The sequence below is a fragment of the Gavia stellata genome, unplaced genomic scaffold (assembly GCF_030936135.1).
Source record: "Gavia stellata isolate bGavSte3 unplaced genomic scaffold, bGavSte3.hap2 HAP2_SCAFFOLD_52, whole genome shotgun sequence".
Lineage (NCBI taxonomy): Eukaryota > Metazoa > Chordata > Aves > Gaviiformes > Gaviidae > Gavia > Gavia stellata.
In genome coordinates, this window is record NW_026777025.1 from 51,639 (window position 1) to 74,040 (window position 22,402).

The following is a 22,402-nucleotide window of genomic DNA, read 5'->3' on the forward strand; positions in this document are numbered from 1 at the left end:
TGCTTCAGGCGATTGTGATTAGCTCGCTTTGTAAATCCTAAAATTAATCCATGATTAAGTGCTGCCTATAACTTATAATTTACCTCAAACGGTGAACGAACCTCAAATTGCTGCTAAATACACATAGTCCTTAGATGAAACGCATTGACCGAGTCTGGGACTAGGATTACACCTAGCCGCACCTAGACTGCTCTCTGAGAAGGAGCTTAGAAAGCAAGGGGGTCAATTCCGACCCTCGTGACTCAACGGGAGGAACTCTTCATCCCTTGTACCTTCTCTTTTCCTTTAGAGGTAAAGCGTTGACCAAGCCTTGGAGTGAGTCTGGGTTCAGCGGCAGCTAATCTCCTCTTTGAGAAGTTTAGAAAGCAAGGGAGTCCATTCTGAGCCTTGTGACTCAATGGGAGGGTCTTCCTTATTCTTTACCCCTTTGTTTCTCCGCTCTCTCCCTCTGTATAAATCATTCTGAGTTGATTCTCATTTGATTTCCCTTTGTATGTTTTAGTAAGTAGTAGAGTGAACCTTGCCATCGAATTCTGTTGAGTCGCATTTTTATAAACTTCTATTAAAATCGCTTTTCCCAATACCCTTGATGGTGATTCTTTAAGCGGCCTAAACCACTCATTTATGAGAAGCCCTCAGCAGGCCCTACTAAACGTCCAGGACACTTGATTCCTGCTATGGCCTTCCACGCTCAGTGACTTTCCCCTGGGAGATGGTAAGTGTGCAGCAACGGTAATAAGTTTATTCTTGCATCTCAATTTCAGCGTGGTTGCAGAGGGACTTCCAGGAGAGACCATCTTCTAGGAAGGCTTTTGCTAAGTGTGATGACGTTAACAAGCACCTGATGCCACACAGGTTCATTTCTTTCTCAGTCCTAACTCAGGAATGCTTTGAACATTGACTGCAAAATGTTCCCATGCAACACCCCACCTTCATTTGCTAGAAGTGGGCATGGGATGAGGAGGCACAGCCAGCCAGGTAGATGTGACCACAGGTGGATGGGCAAGGAGATCACTAGAGACACTTGCTTCTATCAGTTTCACTTTTCTGGGCGTGATTTACATAAGACCCCAGCAGCTGTTATTCAATGATGCACATACTCTGTCCTGTACTTCTAAAAAGTGCTCTAGGGCTAATGGATTCTATATTACCATTTGTGATAATAAATTGATTTCTTCCCGTAGGGCTGTAATACTAGCTGCGCTTTCAGTAATGGCTTTTTCTAATTCCCTTGACACATTTGCAATAGCTCTTTCTAGTTCTGCAACCCCTAACTGTGGGATAAAAGCTGTTACAGACAGGTGGAACTTAGTGCCACATGCTATCAGAGGGCTGTAACACTTTTTCTTGTAGATAGCAGTAGATAGACCCAGGGGTCTCCTTTCAGACTAGCGACAAACCCTTCTTGGCAGCAGGGTGGTATCCTTCCTTTCTTCAGTGAAAATTCCTAACGTAGATGCCCGTCCTTGTACCACTGAGAATTCAATGGGACAGATACCCAGGGGAGTTGATTTCTGGAAGAGGATGGGCTTTTAGGGCATATGCAACAGTTGGGCTTATTTGCCTCTCCTGCTGTAGCTGGACTGTGGCTATGGCCGGATTATGGAACGAATATGTATAATCCATATTCCACCACTGGCTTTTAAGCAATGCTACCCTATTAAAACCTGGGCTTCCAAACCACTACGAACAGGAAAAACAAACAGACACAAAGAGCAAAACCAACTCTCCCTTGGATATAGAGGACAGCACTGAAATCAAAAGGCTTTCCTGACTTAGGAAACCCAAAAGGCATTGAAAGATCTAAACTAAGCTGTCGTGGAAGCTCGTCCTCGTTAGCCGAGGGCCCCAGGAAAAGGCCGCTGCATCTCCCCAGGCTGCCTTGCCCTGCCTGGCTGCTGAGAGGAGGGGACAGCGGGTGGTGCCAGCCTGGGGTGACAGGAGGGACAGCGGGCAGTGAGAGGCCTGGGGGGTGACAGGACACCGGGCGGTGATGGGCCGGGGGGCAGCAGGGACACGAGCAGCCGGGGGCAGTGACAGGCCCGGGGCTGACGGGCGGTGACATGGACTGGTAACGGCCCTCCCCTATGGGGCGCTCAGACTTCGGAAGAAGATGGCGGGGCCGCCGCGCTCACGTGACACGGGCCTGTTGTCAAAATTCACTGGGTGCGGGGGGCTGTTGTGCGTGCGCAATGGTTGTCGGCCCAGAAAACCCTCTGCGGAATGTTGAGGCAGGGGAAACCCCTCTGCGGAATGTTGAGGCAGGGGAAACCCCTCTGCGGAATGTTGAGGCAAGGGAAACCCCTCTGCGGAATGTTGAGGCAGGGGAAACCCCTCTGCGGAATGTTGAGGCAAGGGAAACCCCTCTGCGGAATGTTGAGGCAAGGGAAACCCCTCTGCGGAATGTTGAGGCAGGGGAAACCCCTCTGCGGAATGTTGAGGCAGGGGCGCCTGAGTCGCCACAGCGAGCGGTTGGGCCTGGAAGTGCTGTGTGCGAGAGAGGGAGTGGGTCTGAGCCGGGGCTGCAGAGGCCTCTCCCCGTTGCCTGACGCCCGCCTGGGCTGCGAGGAGGAGCTCGACCTCAGGGGGTGCTGCTTTCCCCGACCCTCTCAGTGGGCCCTTCCTCAAGCCGCCAGCACAGAGGTCGTGACGCGGTCTGCCGTGGTAGACACCATCGCAAAGCAGGCACCGTCTGGCCCCGACCATGTCGTGCGTCCACTATAAGTTCTCCTCCCAGCTGAACTATGCCACGGTCACCTTCAACGGCCTCCACATCTCCCTGTGCGACCTCAAGCGCCAGATCATGGGCCGCGAGAAGCTGAAGGCGGCCAACTGCGACCTGCAGATCACCAACGCCCAGAGCAAAGAAGGTGCGTGGGGGCAGCCGGGGGGGGAGTCAGCCTGGGGCCCATCCCGCCGGCGTGCGGGGGACCAGGAGGGCAAGCGGCGCTAGGGCTGAAGCGGGATGGGAAGCGGTAATGCGATTCGGCCACGATCGGTAGCTGTGACTTGTGTTGGGGGCCTCACAGAGCTGTTCTTTTGTAGTTGCTCTTCCGACAGCTACCTTCAGATCTGTGTTTTAGACACGGAGCTAGGCGTAGAAGGAGACGTGGTTGACGTGCGACATGTAGTGCTTACCAAAGTTTTGGTTTCCTGGAATTCCTCTAGGTAAAATGATAAGGAAATGTGGGAGGATATCTTATAAAAACAGAGTAAGCTGAAAGTGATGCTATTGAACATCATTGTATCATCCATTTCTAACTGTGATTTTTTTTTCCTGGTACTACATGCTAACCACATCAGGGCAATACTGAGGTTTTACGGCAGAACATTTATGGTGAATATACGTAAGAAATGTTCTTAGAGCAGTCATAAATTCTTTTAAATCTAATAAATGGTGCTTCTTTCTCAGAGGTGATAATGGTTTTGGTATGACATTTCAGTTTGGTAATCTGCCATCTTGGTAAGTTTAAATGTGATTAAAGACTCTGGGTTGTGACTTTTCAGAAATAAAAAGACTTATAAAGTGTTTTCAGTCCTTAAAGTTCTTTTTTTTTTTTTTCCTGTGGTTCTCTGACACTCTTACAACAGCCTTTCTTTGAAATGTGGACTAGTGGTTTTTTTCCTCTTCCTCTTTGATGTATTAAAACTTAAACAGAAAAATATGTACGCTGCGGTAACTGTAACTTCAGCCCTGGCCTTTCAAGTGATTGGACTTAAAGCTCGCTGTGTATCTACAGGTATTGAAACTATTTCAGGAGAATGTCTGCGAAGAGACTTAAGGGCACAATGTTAGGGGTCTTAGGGATGCCATTGCATTGCATGACATGTGTAGGTAGAGAGACATTTCACAAGGCTTGAATTTTTCTAGTAGTATTGAACAAAATGGTCAAGACCTTTTGAAGAGTGTTTAATTTGCTTTAAGGGCTTTGCTGCAGAAGGGTCTCTGAATTTTGTCATCAGTTGCTAACGTACCTCCAGCTTCACAAATGCTAGCAGGCTGAATGGCCGACTGGCTGACGTCAGTCAGTCCTGTAGTAGTTGGGTCTGTGTCAAACAGAGCCTTAAAACCAGAATGCTGGATGGTAATAAACTTTGAAGGAGCCCAATTATTATCACTAGAAGAAAAAATGTTTTGAAATAGGCCAAGCACGTGGGTTCTGTTATAGCAGGTGAGGAACAGAACGCAACATTTCAGAAGAAAAATTTATGCTCGTAAATATGTTCCCCCACAAAGCGTTACTCTACTATCCATAATAGCCATTTTACAAAATGTGTTGCTTTGTTTTCATATGTAAGCCGAAGACAGTGAAGACAAAGTATCTGCTTCACTAGGTTCTGCTAAATGTGGCGTTGCCTGAAGGCGAAGTTCAAGCAGGAGTACCTTTCCTGCTTTAAAGAGCATCACTCTTGTTTAACAGCGACAAGATCCTCCTCTAGGCAGGTTGTGTTGCACTTTGACCTTTGTAAAATGAGCATAAAATCTTACGCTTGCTATATTAGAGACACAGGTGCTTACTGAAGGAAGGGGTAAGGGTGTTTTCCTTGTGAAAACGCAACAATCCCCCAGGGGTTTTCAGAGCTAAAGCTGGAGAATACATTTCAGTGTCATCTATGTCTATGTCAAATTTTTGGTTTAGATGGGTAACCATGAATTTCAGTTGTTATTAATCAGATGTAGATGCTTAAACTCACCTTCGGAAGATAAAGGAACAAACTAGGCCCGGATATTCTGCCGAAATGGGATGTTTGGAATTCTTACATGTGGTCATGAAGTATTGGGTTTTTATAACATAGTCTGTGACTGACTAAACGCTGACGTGATCTTGGAAAGAACCAAGTGGACCTTGAGTGAAGATGGCCTACTTGTTCAGATTTTTCCGAGTACTCCTCTAAGCTTTTACAGTTCAGTAACTGTTACTTTTCATAATGGAAATCTAGTCATAGAAGCAATGCTAATACAAGCTAAAAGTAAACAGGATTTTAAGTATCAGTGGAAAAAAAATTTCTGATGGACTCTTTCTAAGATGCTGGGAAAGCAAAATGGATGGTTAGGACCCATTTTAAAAGGTCGGGGGGTGTGTGTCCTCTTCCACGCTTACTCTAGAGACACATTCTAGAAAGGCAGAATTCCCTTCAAAAAGCCTGTACTCAGGAATGAGGCATTTAAACTTGCCTCCTTTGAATTTGATCTGAATTTCTTGACCTGTTTTTTATACTAGATGTTCTCACAATATAGTGGAAGGACTGCAGACTCCAGAACTCAGGTCTCTTGAGTACTCTTTCCTGCCCTGTAACATTCTGACTCCAAGCACTTGGAGAATGTGCTATTCTGCTTATCAGGGAAAATACAAAAAAAATGCTAGAAACCCAAAAATGGGGCTCTGAACTGGTCTTCATCCAGTGGTTTGTGATCTGGACCAGAAAGAATCCTCTAGCCCTGCCAGTTTCGTTTCCATTTCAATGGAAAGCACTGAGCAGCTGAGAAGCGTGGTTGTTGATGGATTAAGCTCCAAGAAATAGGCAGCAATGGCAGGGTCTCTTCTCTGTTCTGTCAGTCTGGAGCACTAGCAGTGTAGGTGTATCAGTTTTAGTCAACAGCCACAAAAGCGCTGGCACAGAGTTTTCATGCTTTAGCTAAGTGCCTGTTTTGTTGCGGGGCAAGCTAGTTAGACTTTAGAGTCTTGTTTATGCAGGTGAGACTTTGTTGTGCTTTGGTTTTCTCCAAAGATCTATTGGTATTGTAGCCTAATGGAAGCAAAAGCAACTTAAGCTAGGTCAGGAAAGAACCTTGTGCATTAGCAGGCTCTCCTTTCGTGACCTTTGAGACTCTTTCGCTGTTGGCGTTCAAACTATTGTAAAAAACTGGAAAAGATTTTGCTGCTTGTGTTTGATTATCAAACCTGAAGATTTCTTGAAATGTACCGTTAGTGTGTTGGGACGGTAACAGCGTGATGTTACGTATAAAGTTTTGCTTCTGTATCCCTAAAGGGATTCTCTGAGGTGCTATATAATTGCAGATTAATACACATTCTTAGGAATTGACTCCTGTTTTTTTCTGGTTTTATGTTGTTTTCAGAATACACCGATGATCGGGCCCTGATTCCTAAGAACTCCTCAGTAATCGTTAGAAGAATCCCTGCGGGAGGAGTTAAAGCTACCAGCAAAACCTGTGTTCTGTAAGTATCCATAAAGCACATTCAGATGGGCTCTTTCTTGTTAAAGCTGCTGACAAGTTTTGTTGTCGTGGGGTAGATTTTAATGCATCTGTCCCAAAGTAGACTTACATTTTTGGGCCTGCTGGGACATGGGGTTCGAACTCCAACATTGGTAACTTGTGCAATGATTCTTTTGTGTTTGTTCTTGGGGTTGGTTGTTCTGAGGGCCAAGTTGTAGACCCCGTTTCCTCTCGGTGGAGAGATTCCTCATTCTGTGTGTTTGCTTTTATTGCTTTTATAGTAGAGGGAGATACGCATTGTAGTGTAAACTTCGAATTTGTTGCCATCTCAGAAGAGTCTGATTCTGAGTGTTTGACTATTTCTGGCATTTGGAGGAGCAGGGGGTAGGATATGGCAGGTTTTCTTTTGCCCCAAATCTGGGGTTTTTGCATACTAGCTAGAGAGGAAAGACCAAGGTTGCCTGCTGATGAACCACGCAAACAAGAAGTGGCATTCATAAGTGATTCCTCTTAGTTTCCTAAAGACAATGCCCGTTTCAGGCAGAGAAAAAGAACAATATCCTAAAGTGTACTGCCTTTTGTGCGAGTACGATGAAGGAACAGTGAATCCTTTCCAAACCTGAAACTGCGTAAGCAGTTTAGGACCTTCCCAAATGTTACTAGCTGTCTGTCTAAGCCTGCTTTTCCCCTAAGCTGATATCTCTGCTCCAGGGTTTAATTCTGTGTTCCTAAGATTTACGGAGGACAGAGAATGGGGTATATTGATTACAATTACAGCTATGCAAATGCAATCGTGACTGCAGGATTATGGCTGTCATTTCTGTATTCATACAGTCCAGTTCTGTATCAGCTACATTAGCATTGTTTGAATGGTCATGTTTTGCAGCCGCCTTAAAGATATGCGTCTCCACCACAATGAGTAGCTGTTACTAGCTTGTGGTTTTGCCACGTCTTTGTAACGTGGGTTCTCAAGAAATAAAGTAGACTGATGAGTTACAGTGTGTCTGGAAGAAACAGTACAGCAGCATCCTGGTGTTCATGAAGCATTTGCAAGCAAAAACCCCTGAAGTTATGTGGCTCTGCACGTAAACTCTGGGCATATTAGTGCCATGGTTGTTGCACTGCTTTCAGGCACTCGCTAGTAATTCCGGATGCCACAGCATGGTGCTTATAAACACGGCCTTGTTTGGGGGATTAATTGAAATACGTATGCTTAGTGCTGCCTTGTCAGTGCATCCTCTGTTTCTGGTTGGATGGTGCCCTCTCTTGGTATTGTAATGCTGCCCTAAAATGAGAGGATAGGTGCTGCAAGCATCAAAGGTCAAATAAATAGCTGGATGTGGGGATAAGGAAAGAATGGCACCGCCGTTCTAACGTTGAAAATTAACCAGGCAGATCAACTTTCTATTCCTTCAGCTGGAAGCATTGCAGAAACAGCTGGTAGAGTGGTTAGTGTTTGGGAATGCTGAATGTGTGCTGAAATGGTGGAGAGGCCTTCAAAGTGCGCTACTCCCCTTGTAGTATGTTCCTCAGGTTCAGTGGATGAAGAAACCCATGTGTGGCCATCTAAAGTATTTCCTCATGCTTCCTCGTCTTCAGGACGTACGTGGCCGTAGCTGCGAGCCTGGTGCTGTTGTAGTAGTGGCAGGAAGCATGAGCCTTTCTATTTGTGCCTCAGTTCCACAGCAGCCTCGGAATTGCCTCTGCTCATGGGACACTTTGGATGATGTCTGAATTGTTTGTTAACTACATCAGTGGTTGAATGTCTGATTCATGATGAGCAGCCTGCAGATACAGATCAATGAGTATGTGGAATCTCAGCAGGTTTTCAAACGCAATAAATATTTCCTAAGATATTGTAGCATGTTCAAGATTATCTTAAAGCAAATTCTGGCAATTAAGACCTTTTTTTTTTTTTCCCCACAGGGCTCCTAAATCGCACAAAATCCTAGGAACTGCTTTCAGGTGACATTTCTACTACTATTCTTAGTTAACATAGCATATGTAACACATGTAGTATTTTGGCATTTTCATGGCTAAGTGTGGTCGCTATCTGAACACAGTGCTTGGGCTTCCACAAAGAAACACTGTTCTAAAGACTATGCTGCTGACATTGTTGTTATTTCTTTGTCAGAGGACTGATTTTTTACTCTTAAGTAAACTTGCACTTCAAAGGGTCTCGACTATCCCTGTTCTTTCTTAGAAACTGAAGCGCTCTCTCTGGTGCCTATTTGTAAGACTAGGGGCATACAGCTTGGCTAAAGTTACCTTCAGATGTTGATGCTCGATTATTTAAGAACACAAAGCTGTACTACAGACTTCATATTTTAGATACTTAATGCAGCAGAGACAAAATATCTGAGGACTTCCTCTTGCACTGTTGTGTTCTAGATCTGTAAGTCTTAGAGGAATTTGTGACAAAGTAGAAATGGGATTTTGGGTGGTTTTATTAGTGGCACTGAGTGTTATCAAAAGAGAGAAGAGTTTATGTATATGAATAAATTTCCATATTCACTAGACTATGAGAAGATAATGTTTCTGATGTTGTGGTTTTACAACATGCTTTCACTGCTCGATGTTGGGTACAAATGCTTTATTTGAATTCTGATCACCTTTATTTCTTCTTCTAGAAGTCGAACTGCGCCAGTGAGCGGAACACCAAAAGCAGTATGTAAAAACACAATCTCAGGCTTTTTCCTACACACTGCACTTCATTCTAAACAATGTAGCCTTGTATTAATTTTCCAAACATTAGCTTAATATATTTTCCAGTAAATATGTTGTAAATAGCATGTCCTTGATTCAACATAGTAAAAACTGAGTCATGCCATCATTTGCACAGTTCTCATGGGAATCTTGGTATTTGTGCCTAGTAATGCATTGTATTTCATACCGACTATGCCAGAATATTTCCTGTGTGACTGTGTGTTGTACAGATAATGTATGATGGTTTTTAGAACGTGTTAGAACATGGCGCCATGTTCTGCAGCTGTCTGTCTACTGCTAGTACTCTGGATGTTTGTATCGGTTGTTGTGTGCTTTTTCTTTCTCGCAATACAAATTGTTTGGAGTGTATTTTTTGCCATTTTCACAGCCTATCACTTAGCTGTTGTTTTTAAATACCTTTTTTGCCTAATGGTTCTTGAAAGTGTTATCAAAAACAGCTGAGAAACCATTCTTGTTAAACTTGGTACTCTTTCTTAATTTTGACTTGGGGCTTCAAACAAATACCAAAACCAACATATCCCGTACGTTGTGAGGACAGTTCTGTGCAGCTAAATGATTCCTTTTCAGGTCCGTAAATACTTGGGTATTTGTTCCAAAAACTGTATAATTGAAATGATATTGTTAGGGCCCCTCTGAGTACGTAAATGCCTTTAATAGATGGCGGTGAATTTAAATAGCATTGCTACACAAAGTGGTATTGTCAAGTTCTGCATTTGATCACTTCATCTGACTAATCAGTTTAGCTTAATAGTTTGCCTGCAAATGAAAGGATCTAAAACCCAGTGTACAAATTATGGCACAAGGTTAGAGCCTGGTGCATTAGTGGGTGTAATCCCTGTCATTTCTCTTAACTTCTGCCTGCAGCCCATTTTTGGATCTGGGTGACTTCAGGGCTGGATGCTGCTTTAATTTCCCAAAGGTTAAGCCCTTCTTTAGTATAGCACCATTCTGAATTTACATTTGGAAAAGGGGCAGCATTTTTCTTCAGGTTTGAAAACACTGTCATTCTGCTGCTAAAATATAAATAAGTAATAGAAGGAAATACTTGACTGGTAGTGGTCTAGATCTTGATTTGCCACTTGGCTCGAATACGATGTGTAACTCTGCATTTCAAAATATTCCATATACTGTAAAAATGTCCATGTGGTGTTTTTAATGCCTCTCCTTGTGAGTTTGAGTTAGTTTAACTGGCCTAGTGACCCTAGTAGTCAATGTAATGCATTTATATAAACCACGTTTATAGTATTTGATCTAACTCTGACGGGTTTTTCTTTCCTGAAAACAGTTATTTTTCTCTTTGTATCCTTGCATGTGTATAAACACAACTCACGTGTTCAGAAAAAAACCTTCTTTTAGCCTCGTGTGTTCCCTGGCATGTCTGCATTACATTTCTAAGTAGCATCTTACCATAAGCTAACATAGATGTCTCAAAAAACAAAAAAAGAAAAGTAAAAACCCTGAGGTGGGAGGGAAGACTAGTTAGAACTAATTAAAGCAAATGAAATTCGAGGCAAAATCATTCCCTTCTTCTTTACTCTGACTGTTCCTGGTTTGGGTTGTGGGTAGCCACAGGGTGGGTGGAAGCCTTGCATCTCTCCTTACAAGCCCTCTCTCTCTCTCCCTGTCAAAGCACAGCAGCCTCAGGTGCTTCTAGTGCTGGAGACACACTGAGCTTTATTCTTAAAGCTAGCTCAGGTCTTGGTCTAAAGGGTGGGGGGTTTCTATTGTTTGGTTGGGTTTGTTAATACACGTATTTCTGTATGTATTTCAAAGCAGAACCTGGATCTTAGTGTGGTGGGAATAAATCACTGGAAAGCTTGGCAATTGTTGTTGAACAGTAAAGCAGCAAAGTGAAAATGAGTTAACATTTTTTTAAAAAGGATGCACAATAGCTTATACTTTGACTCTTCATTCTCTTGCTCTTATGTCAGCTGGCAACCTAGACTTCCACATTTGTGCTGCTGTCCTACCGTTAACTACAGCCAAAGCAAGAAAGGGGATCCTTTTTGGTTTAGAATTACGAGTTCAGCAACTGCAAGGAGCTCTAGTTGGTGTTTGTCCTTAGAGGCTGCAGAAATGCAGAGAGTTGTGCCCATTGATTTAGCACTGTCAAGCACAGCTGGGATCCTTCCTGGCTGAATTTTTAGTTTAGCCAAGCTATCAGGTTTTAGAAAACCACTGTAATTTAAATGTGGCACTCCAGCAGTGAGAATAGCCTTTTCCTCCTATTTTGCCTCCCCTTTCCCACTTGCTTTGTGTTCGTTGCTGTTTAGTCTTCTGTTTGAAATGGGAGTTAATACATTGACTGTCGAGTCTGGGGTTTTACATTTGTTTGTTGGTTGGGGTTTTTTTTCCCAATTCTTCTGCAGTATTATCTTGGGGTTGTATACAAGTTTCATGGAGATGTTGTTTCAACGTGACTGACTGGAGGGACTGGCAGGATATAATTCCATGGAAATTTAAAGGAAAAAACAAAAGACCCACGAATGTTGGATCACTGGAAGATGGTTGTTGCGCAAACATTCTAAATAGCACATTAATTATCTATTTGCTGCTTTTGGTAACTGTTCAGTAGAAAGGAGTGCTATCACCTCCTCGAAGAAACGAGACTGTTGCCTGCAGGCCAGAGCATAACTGCTTCCTGAAAAAATACAAGAACTCACTAATAGTTTATTAACTGTTATGTTTCAGTTACTGGTCAATACCAGACTGTTTAATGCAAGACTCCAATTGAGAGGTTTCCTAATTACTCGTTGGGTTCTGAAAAACCACAGAATGATAGTGGCTGTGCCTGCCAGGAGAAAGCATAGGCCTGTCTTTCCCACATGTAAAAAAGAGTGGCATACGGTGCATGAAGCTTCAAAGTACTTGGTCAGGCTTCCTTTTTAATAGAACTGGGTGCAAAATGTTCTGAAAAGAAGGAAAGGTGTGTCTTATGGTAAGACTTGCAATGGTCTCTTTTCCCAGATCTGAGTGTTCCTCTCCAAAGGCACATTTTCCTTCTCAAATAAACTTAAATATGTTTTTTAATCCTTTTAAGCAGAAAATTGACAGATTCCTTACCCCTTCAACTTTTAAGGACTTGTGAGCATTTGACAAGGGTCCCTCTCTGAGATACCGCGGAGCAATAAATTGATCTCAGGCGGGTTTGGTTATTTTAGTTTCTTCTCACTAACCACATAGGCACTCTTAAGCTGTCATGGGTTTGGACTTTGTTTTGAACAAGTGCAAATCACACTAGGTTGGAAATGCCTCTTTCAGGGACACTCAGAGGATATAGTGCAGACTTTCAGGCTACAGTAGAGGTTAACTATTGCTCTGTTTTGACTGTAGAACTTGAATATGTGTTTATTTTTTTGTGAACAGATTGATGACCCTTCTGCACCTCTTTCGCTGGCCCAGCTTATTAAGGTACATACATATTCTCTTCAAACAACATTTGCTTCGTACTTTTAGACCTTATACTGTGATCTAGAGCTGGATAACCTTTGTAATGTGAGCAAAGTTTGAATTTAATTTTCAATAATTTAAAGTATTTATTTTAACTGTAAAAAGTCTGTATGTTCTGCTACTATCCCGTAAAGAGTAGTTGCCAGTTTGGGAAGATAGAAGGGGAGTACCTTTCCAGGCTCAACGTAACGTTGCAGTATTACTCATCTTCAAGACGCAAAGAAGCAGCACTTCAGAAGCTGTTTACTGTTTTTCATATGTTTCACTAATTTTGTGTTGGAAACTAACAGGATTTTCACAGAAGAATTTAATTGGCTGTAAGTTATGGACATTTCAGGGGGGTTTGCAAGAGCCAAAAGAGAAGCGTTTCCGGAACGTGGACAATTGCATGGCTGTTTTTGGATTTCAAGTCCTTACAGTTGTAGATCCATTCTTTGAATGCTGCACAATTTCTTAAATTGTAGTATATAGAGTGTGGACAACACAATCTAATTTGCTTGATCGCAGACTGTGTAAATTGCATAAATGTACCTAATTGTTTAGAGGAACATACCCAGGTGCATGTGTGGCATATTAGCAGGTGTGAGCTTCTGAAACTGCTGTAATGCCATGTTTTGCTACGGAACTGCTTGCATTTTTTGCTCAACAATGGGTAACTTTGTCTGGGAAAGCACTAGCGATCGTGCTTTGTGAAAAGGCACAGTGCTAGCCAATGAAATGCCTAGTCTTTAGAGTTACAAAGATGAGAGAAGGCAGGGCCTAATGCAGAGGAGCTAGTTCTTTCATCTGAAAAGTGAGGCAGGGGTTCATTTCTAAGAAAGAGAAATCTCTTCCCTCTGGTAACTTCTTCCCACTCTCAGTGCAGAAATTAAATTGTGTACATTTGGCAAAAAAAATCCAAAAAAATTAGTTTGGAAGGTAACCTCCAAAAGAAAGCGGTCTCCATTAGTGCTGTCCCTAAACGTGTCCTTGGTTCTGTAAACTCATGTGAAGTTTTACTCTGAAATGTGAAAACCTGTCCAAGTGGAGTACACATTTCAGCTTTTGAGAAAATTCAAGTATTTCAGAAAAATGCAGGAACATAACCTAAAGCAGCTCAAAACTATTACTTCCTCTAACCTCTTTAGTGCAGGCTGGCTTAGCGTGGAGGCAATGCGTTGTAAGAAGTTTTCTGTTTTATTCTTACTGTGTATTAAATGCCATATTGGAGATTTGGTCTATTCCTAGGAATGTTTTGTGGGGTTTGGATGTGTTTTGTAAGCCATTTGGGTTCAAAGAAATTAGTCAAGTATCTGTAAAGTTTTCTCTATATGTTAATGGAGATGATTTCATAGATGTCGACCTGGATTATGTTACTATTGAGAAAAAACTGTGTCTGTGAAACTCCCATTTAATAAAACGTGGAAACTAGCTGGTTGCATGCTTAGAAAAACAAAAACATGAGAGGTTGATCTGAATGATAGGTGCTTGAAGGTCCACATCATTTACAGTCACTCCCTTAGACCCTGCTTGTGCCTGGACCAGTGTGTAATAAAAAGGTTTGAACAAATACTACTGAAGAACAATCAGCTGGCTTCATTAAGTTGAAGTTCTAGTTCTGCATAAGGTTTAGATTACAATTTGTATGTTAAAAGGCCACAGTCATCTGGAAAAAAGTGCAGGTTTTGCTTACTGTAGTTAACTCACTTTCCATGAAGAAGTTAGGAGGCGGGGGGGGGTGGGGTGGGGCATGCAGTTGTGACTGCCTGCTGCACATGATGGTCAAATTTCTACTGGAAAGCATCTTTTGTCCTGCTGAGGGATTATAAAAAGTTGGATTCCTTTTAAGGCGTCTGTGTCTGAAGCTGACTTTCAGCAAGCAGAAACAACTCCCCCGACTCTTGTGTGTCTTTTAATGCTGCAAAATGTAAATAATGATACTTGCATACATCTTTCTCAATTAAATGTCCAGTGGACATCTTCCCCTGCACATAGTCTGGAGCTTAAAAATCAGTTTAAACATAGGGGATAGTCTCATTTTTTCTACACATCGCTTCAGTCCACTTGGAAGAAAATGGGATTGCTTACAGAGGTCTTTACATAAGGTCCAAACAGCCTAAGCTTTTGAGTGCCCAAGAATGCTCTTTTCAAGTAGGTTAAGAGGCACATAAACAGCATGGAATGGCATCAGGACTCCCCAGAACGTCTTCAGGGCAACTATATTTTATATAAGCAGCTGTTTTCATGCAACCTCAGCTAGCGTTGTGCTGCTCTTTACAGGACTGGGTGAGTGGTGGTGTCTTTGGCTGGGTGGGCTTAAATGTGTTTCTAACGTGTGTGTCCAATAATTACCTCTTCGACAGACTGCCGATCTGGCTGAAGCCAATGCTTCTGAAGAAGAGAAAATAAAAGCTATGATGATGCAGTCTTGCTGTGCGTATGATCCAATCAAGTAAGTGTTGATAATGTCAAATCTGTCCTTTGAAGCTGATGGAAAAATTGTAGAGATGTTTGTTTCAATACGAGAGACACACACATACCTTGTTCTTTTTTTCCCCAAAACCTTTTAGTTACATGAAGAAACCCTTGGCTCCGCCTCCACCATCATATACTTGCTTTCGTTGCGGAAAACCGGGCCACTATAGGAAGAACTGCCCAACAACTAGGGTAAGATTGTGGGGGACTTGTGGTGTGACTTAGTTTTTCATTTTTTTATCTTGGCAGTTAGGTAACAAGTCCATGAACGCTCCTAGGAAGAATTGTTTCTCTTGGGGTGAAATATAGAGGTTATGTGGCAATTTTGCAAAGCCCTTCAAAATTCAAGGGAAACCTGGAATCACAAATGTGAAATTTTCTTTTTTCGAGGTCATAGACATTAAAGGTGTGCATAGAGCTTTCTCTGTGAACTTTCATGCATATTTTTATATATTGCAATATTAGGGGAAATTTTTATGCTTTTGACTCTCTTTAATGGCAGTTCACAGTTTGTAGTATTTCGTATAAGAATAGGCGGTTTCTGTTGACCCCATCTATTGAATATTTGCATGTGTTAATTACACAAGTCTCTGGGTGAGTATTCATGCCATTTAATGTTAGTCACGGAATGTATGTGCTTGAGCTATGAATTCAACCTTCCTGTCTAGGTGGTGAATGTAAGTTTCTCCAGTGACTGATTCAGAGCACCAAATTAAGCTCTCACTCTGAATTGCGCTGTGGAGGAGCAGCGGGTTTGTGTCTCTTCTCTGAATGGATGGTGAGCTGAGGGATATTTCACCCTTAAGGAACCTGAAGATGAGCCAAAGAATGTCGATTGAGTTCAAAATGCTGCTCAAGCCTTTGGAACGTCTTGGCTATATTCATGTAGGAAAATCAGTCTTTTAGTCGAGCAACCCTTACACTAGGCAACAGGAGAGGATTACAGGCTTTTGCTGCTTCAAATAATCATTGAAATGCCATTTTACGTGTGGGTCTTAAGATGAGATATGTCTGCATTTCTTTTCTGAACAGGACAAAAATTTTGAGTCTGTTCCCAGAATTAAAATGAGCACCGGAATTCCAAGGAGTTTCATGATGGAGGTGGAAGATCCCAATACAAAGGGTGCTATGCTGACAAGCAGGGGAAAATATGCAATCCCAACGATTAATGCGTAAGTATGGCATTAATTGGACTGACCAAAAAGTGAGCGAGAGAAACCATGCGTAAATGTTTGAGTGGCAGCGCAACCAAGTTGGCCAGTGTACTACTGTGTGCTGACAAGAGGGGCTGTTTGAAAACGCACTTGGTAGCATTTCTGGTTTTCTGTCATGGATCTCCTTTTGTAGAAGCTGTGACACAGACTTCTTCCCTTTATAAAACGTAATTACTTGGAGACTAACTTTCTCCTGAGCCTGCAATTTACATTTACCCTCTGGCAAAGAGAGGTGAGATTCATTTCACCTGCTTTCTAGCTGTCAAAAATGACTTGTCTAGTCTGAGCTAATGTCTTAGTTGATCCAATGAATGGCAGAGTTCTGCAGAAGGAAAATTGTCCCCCCCTCCCTCTTCTAGTGTGGTGGCTCGAGGAAAGTAGTTTAAACTAAATGCCTACGTTTTAGAAGGCAAATGTAGAGTGAGGAGAATTCCATTTGTTATCTTCCTTGGATTAAATCCAAAGCTCGGAAAAGTTTTCCTTTACCCACCTCTAACTGTTTTCTTTTTCCTTCCCCACCCCGCCTCCAGGGAAGCTTATGCTAGAGGAAAGAAGGAAAAGCCTCCCTTTCTACCAGAGGAGCCCTCCTCCTCCTCCTCTTTCTCCTCCTCCGCCCTCTCAGATGATCCTCTTCCAGAGGAGCTGTCATGTGTCATTTGTAAAGATATCATGACTGATGCCGTTGTTATTCCCTGCTGCGGAAACAGTTTTTGTGACGAATGTAAGTGTTACTCCCATGTTTGTTAATTCAAAACATCACGTCTGATCTTCTCAAAGCAGAAAGAGGCAATAATGAAATGACTTTGTTCCCAGTTCCGTTTAATACTTAAGTATACCTGCGGTAGTGCATGGCTCCCCCCCACCCCATCGTGGGCCGCTCTGACCGTACCAAGCACTGCTGTTACCTGACCGAGGCTGGTAGCGGGAGCGGGAACAATGGAATAATCAGTCACTCCCCGACAGCCCTGGACATTCCTTATCAGGATCGTAGCCCAAGTGGAATGACACCACCGTTACCCAAATTCCATCACTTTGCTAGTGACTAAAGCCAATCATCTTGCAAACCTTTAAACAGCGGTCCCAAGTGAGGCCCGTTGAGCTCTCCTGGACCGCAGCGGGCAGCAAACAGCATCTCCCTCCAAGTGGGACGCCTCTCGGAGTTCGCAAACTCTCCAGTTTGCGAAATTCAGAGGACTGCCGCCGAAAGCTGGCAACGGGACATGGGCTGAAACCCTCTCCTCCTGGAGGCTCAACCCTTGCCCGTTGAGAAATGCTGACAAGTGAATATTTCATAGAACTCGAGGGGAATTTTTAACAGGTACCTTTGTACATCTCTCACTCTCTATTTGTGACTGTGTGCGTGAGTGTGTGAATCAATTTGAATACCCGATAACAAGCACAGTATAAATATTACCATTTCAAATCTGTAATCAAGTCACTGTTGTGATTGTAGTAAATTCTATTCACTCACTGTGCAAACGTTAGACTCATCAATGATGAAGTGCTGCTAAAATCTTGTGATCCGCCTTAAACTGTGAATGAACCTTAGATTGCTGCTAAATACATAGAATCCTTTAGACATGAACCATTGACCAAGTCTGAGACTAAGTCTGGATTCAGCCGCACTTAAACTCCTCTCTGAGCAGGAGTTTAGAAAGCAAGGGGGTGCATTCTGAACCTCGTGACTCAACGGGAGGGTCCTCTTTACCCTTTTGTTTCTCCCGTCTCTCTGTAGAAATCATTCTGATTTGATTCTAATTCCATTTTCCTTTCTATGTTTTAGTAAGTAATAGAGTGAACCTTGCCAATGAATTCTCATCAGTCACCTTTTCATAAACTTCTATTAAAATCCCTTTTGCCAATACCCTTGACGGTGATTCTTTAAGTGGCCTAAACCACTTGTTCGCCACAATACCCTGGATAGGAAAGGACTCTTCTCATGGAAAGGAAAAAAAAAGGCAGAGAGCTTTTTTCCCTTTCTGCGTCTCTAGTTAAATCCTCTTTACGTGCAGAAGAACGAGTGTGAGAAGAATGCAAAATTGTGCAGGTGATTACAGTGTTGGATATCGAGCGCATTTTGTTTGTCCACAGCCTGTTCTCTCATACAAAATTATATAGCCAGCTCCGGTGACTTGCTGTGGTCTGCCACAAATGGATGGTTAGGCATTTAATCCACATTCTTCTCCACAGGAGAGTTGCTTAAAACCTTCCCAACTCAAACCTACTAATGGCTTTTTGAGATGTGTTTTATTCATGAACGTTGTGGTTGGTGACTTCTCACTGTACTAGGTAGTGCGAAAAAGGCTAGTCGAAACATCAAGACATCTTCAAATGTTACAATAGTGAAATATCAAAACTGTAGAGTCATTTGCTGCATACTAGAAATCTTTTGCACGATTGAACATTTAGAGCTTCATGTTCCTTCAATTCAAGACCATAGTCACCCATTAATCATATGCGTGTTTTTATAATTGATTAGAACCCCCCAAAATTTCCTTAGTTTGGCTGAAAACTATTTTGACGATTCTAATGATTCACAGGTATTAGAACAGTGTTACTGGACTCTGAGGAACATACATGCCCAACGTGTCATCAGACAGATGTTTCTCCTGATTCTTTAATTGCCAACCAGTTCCTACGCAAGGTAACCTGATGACTGTTACGTAAACTGTTCGTAGGAAAAGTCTCTGTAAAAAGCGGAAAGGGAAGAAAATAAGAATTTCCATCTCCTTAAGCAAGGCTGAATTGAATGAGGCTCAATTTACTGCTCAAATACATTATCTGTTGTCACAGAAGCTTACAACTCTTGAGACAATCTGGCAAATTCAGGTCACCCTTTTGTTTGACATGATTGCCTCACTTTCAAGTTTGGGATTTACACAGAAGTACTTTAAATACAGATACTCTGAGTTACCAATCATTAATATCAGGGTTTAATGTGATGTGTTCATGTACCTGTATGCTGATTTATTTTAGGATTGGTAGCATTTACCAAGCAAGGACGCAAGGAATTTTACTCTGTGCAGGCTTTTCTCCGTCTGTCTACTGAAGTTTCATACTACCTTTCTGTCAATGTTTTTCTGCCTCTAGGCTGTGAACAACTTCAAAAATGGTACTGGCTACACAAAAAGGCTCCGTCAGCAGATTCAACAGCCACAGCAGCCGCCACTGCCGCCACCTCCACCACCGCTCATGACTGTTATATCTCCTGCTGCTCTGGTGAGTGCTGCTGAACTTTCTAAATCTTCCCCTCTGACAGTCAGCAGTTTGTTGGAAGAGAAGGGAAGTTGTATCTCAACACACGCAGTCATTCTTGTATTTTAGTAGAGCTTATTTTCCAACTCTTTGCATTGATTCACAAGGGCTGTCGGGTTCCCGGACAACCTGCGTTACCAAGTCTTCTGGGCCCCCGAGGACAATCCATACCCACAACTGGTAAGTACCTGTAACCGCAGAATTTCTTTGAAGAAGCTGTCTTCAGAGAAACTGAATGGGATTTTTTGCTTTTTCCTCTCCCCACTCCAAAAGGTCGTCCAATGAGAGCCAGTACAACTCGCTCAGCAGGTGGCAGACCAGGCTGGGAACTGTAAGTATTCCGCAGACATTCAGTATCTTACCACTTGTAACCTGTTAAATGAGGCGGTAACACATAACTTACACAACAGCTGATTTATAATGAAATAAGTGTGCACAGACTGCTGTGGAGAACACAAAGGGTAATGAATTTTTAAATGGCTTCATTTGAATTGGCATTAACAAAGGGGTTCGGCGCTTGCAGTAAGATTGTTGAAAAACCACCTCCAGTACATGACTTAAAAGAGGACTCTGAAAAATGAAGGCTTTTTGGGGAAACCGTAATTGCATATAAAAATGAAATACAGTTAAAGGATCAGGTGGAAAGCCACCCTTTGGTTACTGGCTGAATAGGGCTGGAGAAGAACTTGATTTCCCAATAGGAATCAGCCGCCAACATTCTTTTTTTAACAACTCAGTTGATACTGATTGACCAAACTATTGGAAAAGTCAACGCTGTCATTTTATGGCAAATCTGAATTTCTTCAATTTAGTCGTCTCGCATGGCCAAGCTGCTTTCTCTCAGCTGGCGAGAGAGGAGTCTATTGTAGCTATTATTGCCGTGTCAAGTTAGTCCTTCCTTTTGGTATATGTCTGTTATACATCGATTGTCAGGGTGCATTGCATTTATAAACTCTTAAAGATAAATCAAAACAAAACCCAGGACCCATCCCTTGTTTCCTCCACCACCCCAGGCACTCCTCTTCCGCTGCGGGTACCACCACCACAGTTTCCTGCTCAGTTTCCACCTGGTCAGCCTCCATCTGCTGGGTACACTGTCCCCCCTCCAGGAAATCCCCCAGCTCCTGCAAGCATGTCATCAGCTTGGCTACCAACAGCAGTACCAACGGCTCATGCAAATACCATCCCAACGACACAAGCACCTCCTTTATACAATCACAGGATCATTTAGGTTGGAAAAGACCTTTAAGAGCATCGAGTCCGACCGCAAACCTAACACTGCCAAGTCCACCACTAAACCCTGTCCCCAAGTGCCACATCTACGCCTCTTTTCACTACCTCCAGGGATGGTGACTCAACCACTTCCCTGGGCAGCCTGTTCCAGTGCTTGATAACCCTTTCGGTGAAGACAATTTTTCCTAGTATTCAATGTAAACCTCCCCTGGTGCAACTTGAGGCCATGTCCTCTCGTCCTATCACTTGTTACGTGGGAAAAGAGACCAACACCCACCTGGCTACAACCTCCTTTCAGGTAGTTGTTGAGAGCGATGAGGTCTCTCCTGAGCCTCCTTTGCTCCAGACTAAACAAATCCCGTTCCCTCAGCCGCTCCTCGTAGAACTTGCTCTCCAGACCCTTCATCAGCTTTGTTGCTCTTCTTTGGATGCGCTCCAGCACCTCAATGTCTTTCTTGTAGTGAGGGGCCCAATCCTGAACACAGTATTCGAGGTGCGGCCTCAGCAGTGCCGAGTGCAGGGGGACGATCGCTCCCCTAGTCCTGCTGGCCACTCTGTTTCTGATACAAGCCAGGAGGCTCTTGGCCTCCCTTATCTAGGGAGGAGTTTTACAGAGAACAACGGAGACTTAAAGAGGAGTAAGTGTTTGGCTCAATCAAGTTGCATTGGGTTTCATTTTTGTATTTCAACGGTGTATCGGACTGCAGTTACACTGAAGTGCATGTGACATAAGCAAAAATAACACAGTGTTTTCTCCACCGTGCTTTTGCGTTGCAGATGGTAAACATCCAAAACTAAACCAAGACAAACGTCATTCTAACACTTTCCCTAAAACTTGCAGGAATTCTAAACTGTTTTTGCTTAAATTGGATGTTCACCTTCTGCATTTGCATGCAGTATACATTTTCTCATATGGGCCATGTTTTGTTTCTTGGTGTCTGCCTGTAAGAAAGGTCAAACTCTAATTGTAATAAAGGTCAAACTTGTTTTAACAGGGAAGAGAAAAAGTCCAAGCCTGAGGAGTTTACAGATGATTTTGCTAAGGAGCTGATGGAATATAAAAAGATTCAAGAGGAGCGCAGGTGCTCGTTTTCCAGGTAACTGCTTTGCACGTCTGTAATGGGGAAGCAGACTGTCGAGAAAAATTGGGAGGAGTTCCACTCCACCCCTCTATCGTTAGGTGGACTGGATGAGTCAAGGGATTAGCAGTGATAGGAGTTTCATATTCCTAGAGGAGTGAGAGGAGGCTCATATTCCTAGAGGAATGGCATTGAGTCATAGTGCAAGAGGCTGAGCTCAGAAGCTTTTAGATAGGACTTTTCTTGAAATGCGGTCACTATCCTTGGTTAGAGCCAGAGGTACGTGCAAGATATTGCTAGGATGTCTGGCTAGAAGTGTTGATTAAATAGTCCTGTACGTAGGATTGCAGTACAAGTATTTTGCATCCTGTACAATTTGCTAAATAAGTAGTGAAGGTAAATAGACTAAGCTGGCATTTTAAAATGGAGTTTTACTCTCTTCAGGCTAAATGGCGTTTTCTTGATGTTTGATAGTGCACTGTAGCCACTAAGACTTGCTCTTTTTGCATCTTACTGCAGCAAAAATGAGTTGCACCCCATGTCGTTGCGGAGTAGTGAAAAATGTGCGTGTTCACGTACCAGTAGAGGCCAGGATACACCACCTGAAACCAATCAATAGCTGTGGGAGTTTCATGTGCTAGAAGGGAGTGGAAATAGCCTTACCCGTCCTGTTTGTTTTCACACTACCAAAGCAGCAGCTCTTCTGTCTTGTAAGCAGAACCTTTTACATGTGATCAAGATCTTCAGTTTGCAGGAGCATTATGGCAACAGCTGAAAGAAGCTTTGACATAAGCATATGGAGAGGGAGAAGA

The 22,402-nt window shown here is 42.9% G+C and overlaps 1 protein-coding gene and 1 pseudogene across 1 annotated transcript; one reads left to right on the top strand and one right to left on the bottom strand.

Moving 5' to 3' along the window:
* The window catches only part of LOC132321601 (ATPase family AAA domain-containing protein 2-like), a 240,395-nt pseudogene that overhangs the window by 33,821 nt on the left and 184,172 nt on the right, over positions 1-22,402 (bottom strand).
* On the top strand, positions 2,705-19,563 carry LOC132321607 (E3 ubiquitin-protein ligase RBBP6-like). Its single transcript, XM_059835080.1, has 6 exons — positions 2,705-2,870; positions 6,080-6,179; positions 8,809-8,903; positions 18,564-18,667; positions 19,114-19,242; positions 19,552-19,563. Exons 1-6 carry the CDS (start codon positions 2,705-2,707, stop codon positions 19,561-19,563), a joined length of 606 nt encoding a protein of 201 aa, XP_059691063.1.

What these genes read in the sequence shown, in the direction of transcription:
- LOC132321607 (XM_059835080.1), top strand. Translation starts at nt 2,705, where the DNA reads ATGTCGTGCGTCCACTATAAGTTCTCCTCCCAGCTGAACTATGCCACG. An exon ending in CAACGCCCAGAGCAAAGAAG is followed by an intron (nt 2,871 to 6,079) that starts GTGCGTGGGGGC and finishes TGTTGTTTTCAG; the next exon opens with AATACACCGATGATCGGGCC. An exon ending in CCAACCAGTTCCTACGCAAG is followed by an intron (nt 18,668 to 19,113) that starts GTAACCTGATGA and finishes TTCTGCCTCTAG; the next exon opens with GCTGTGAACAACTTCAAAAA.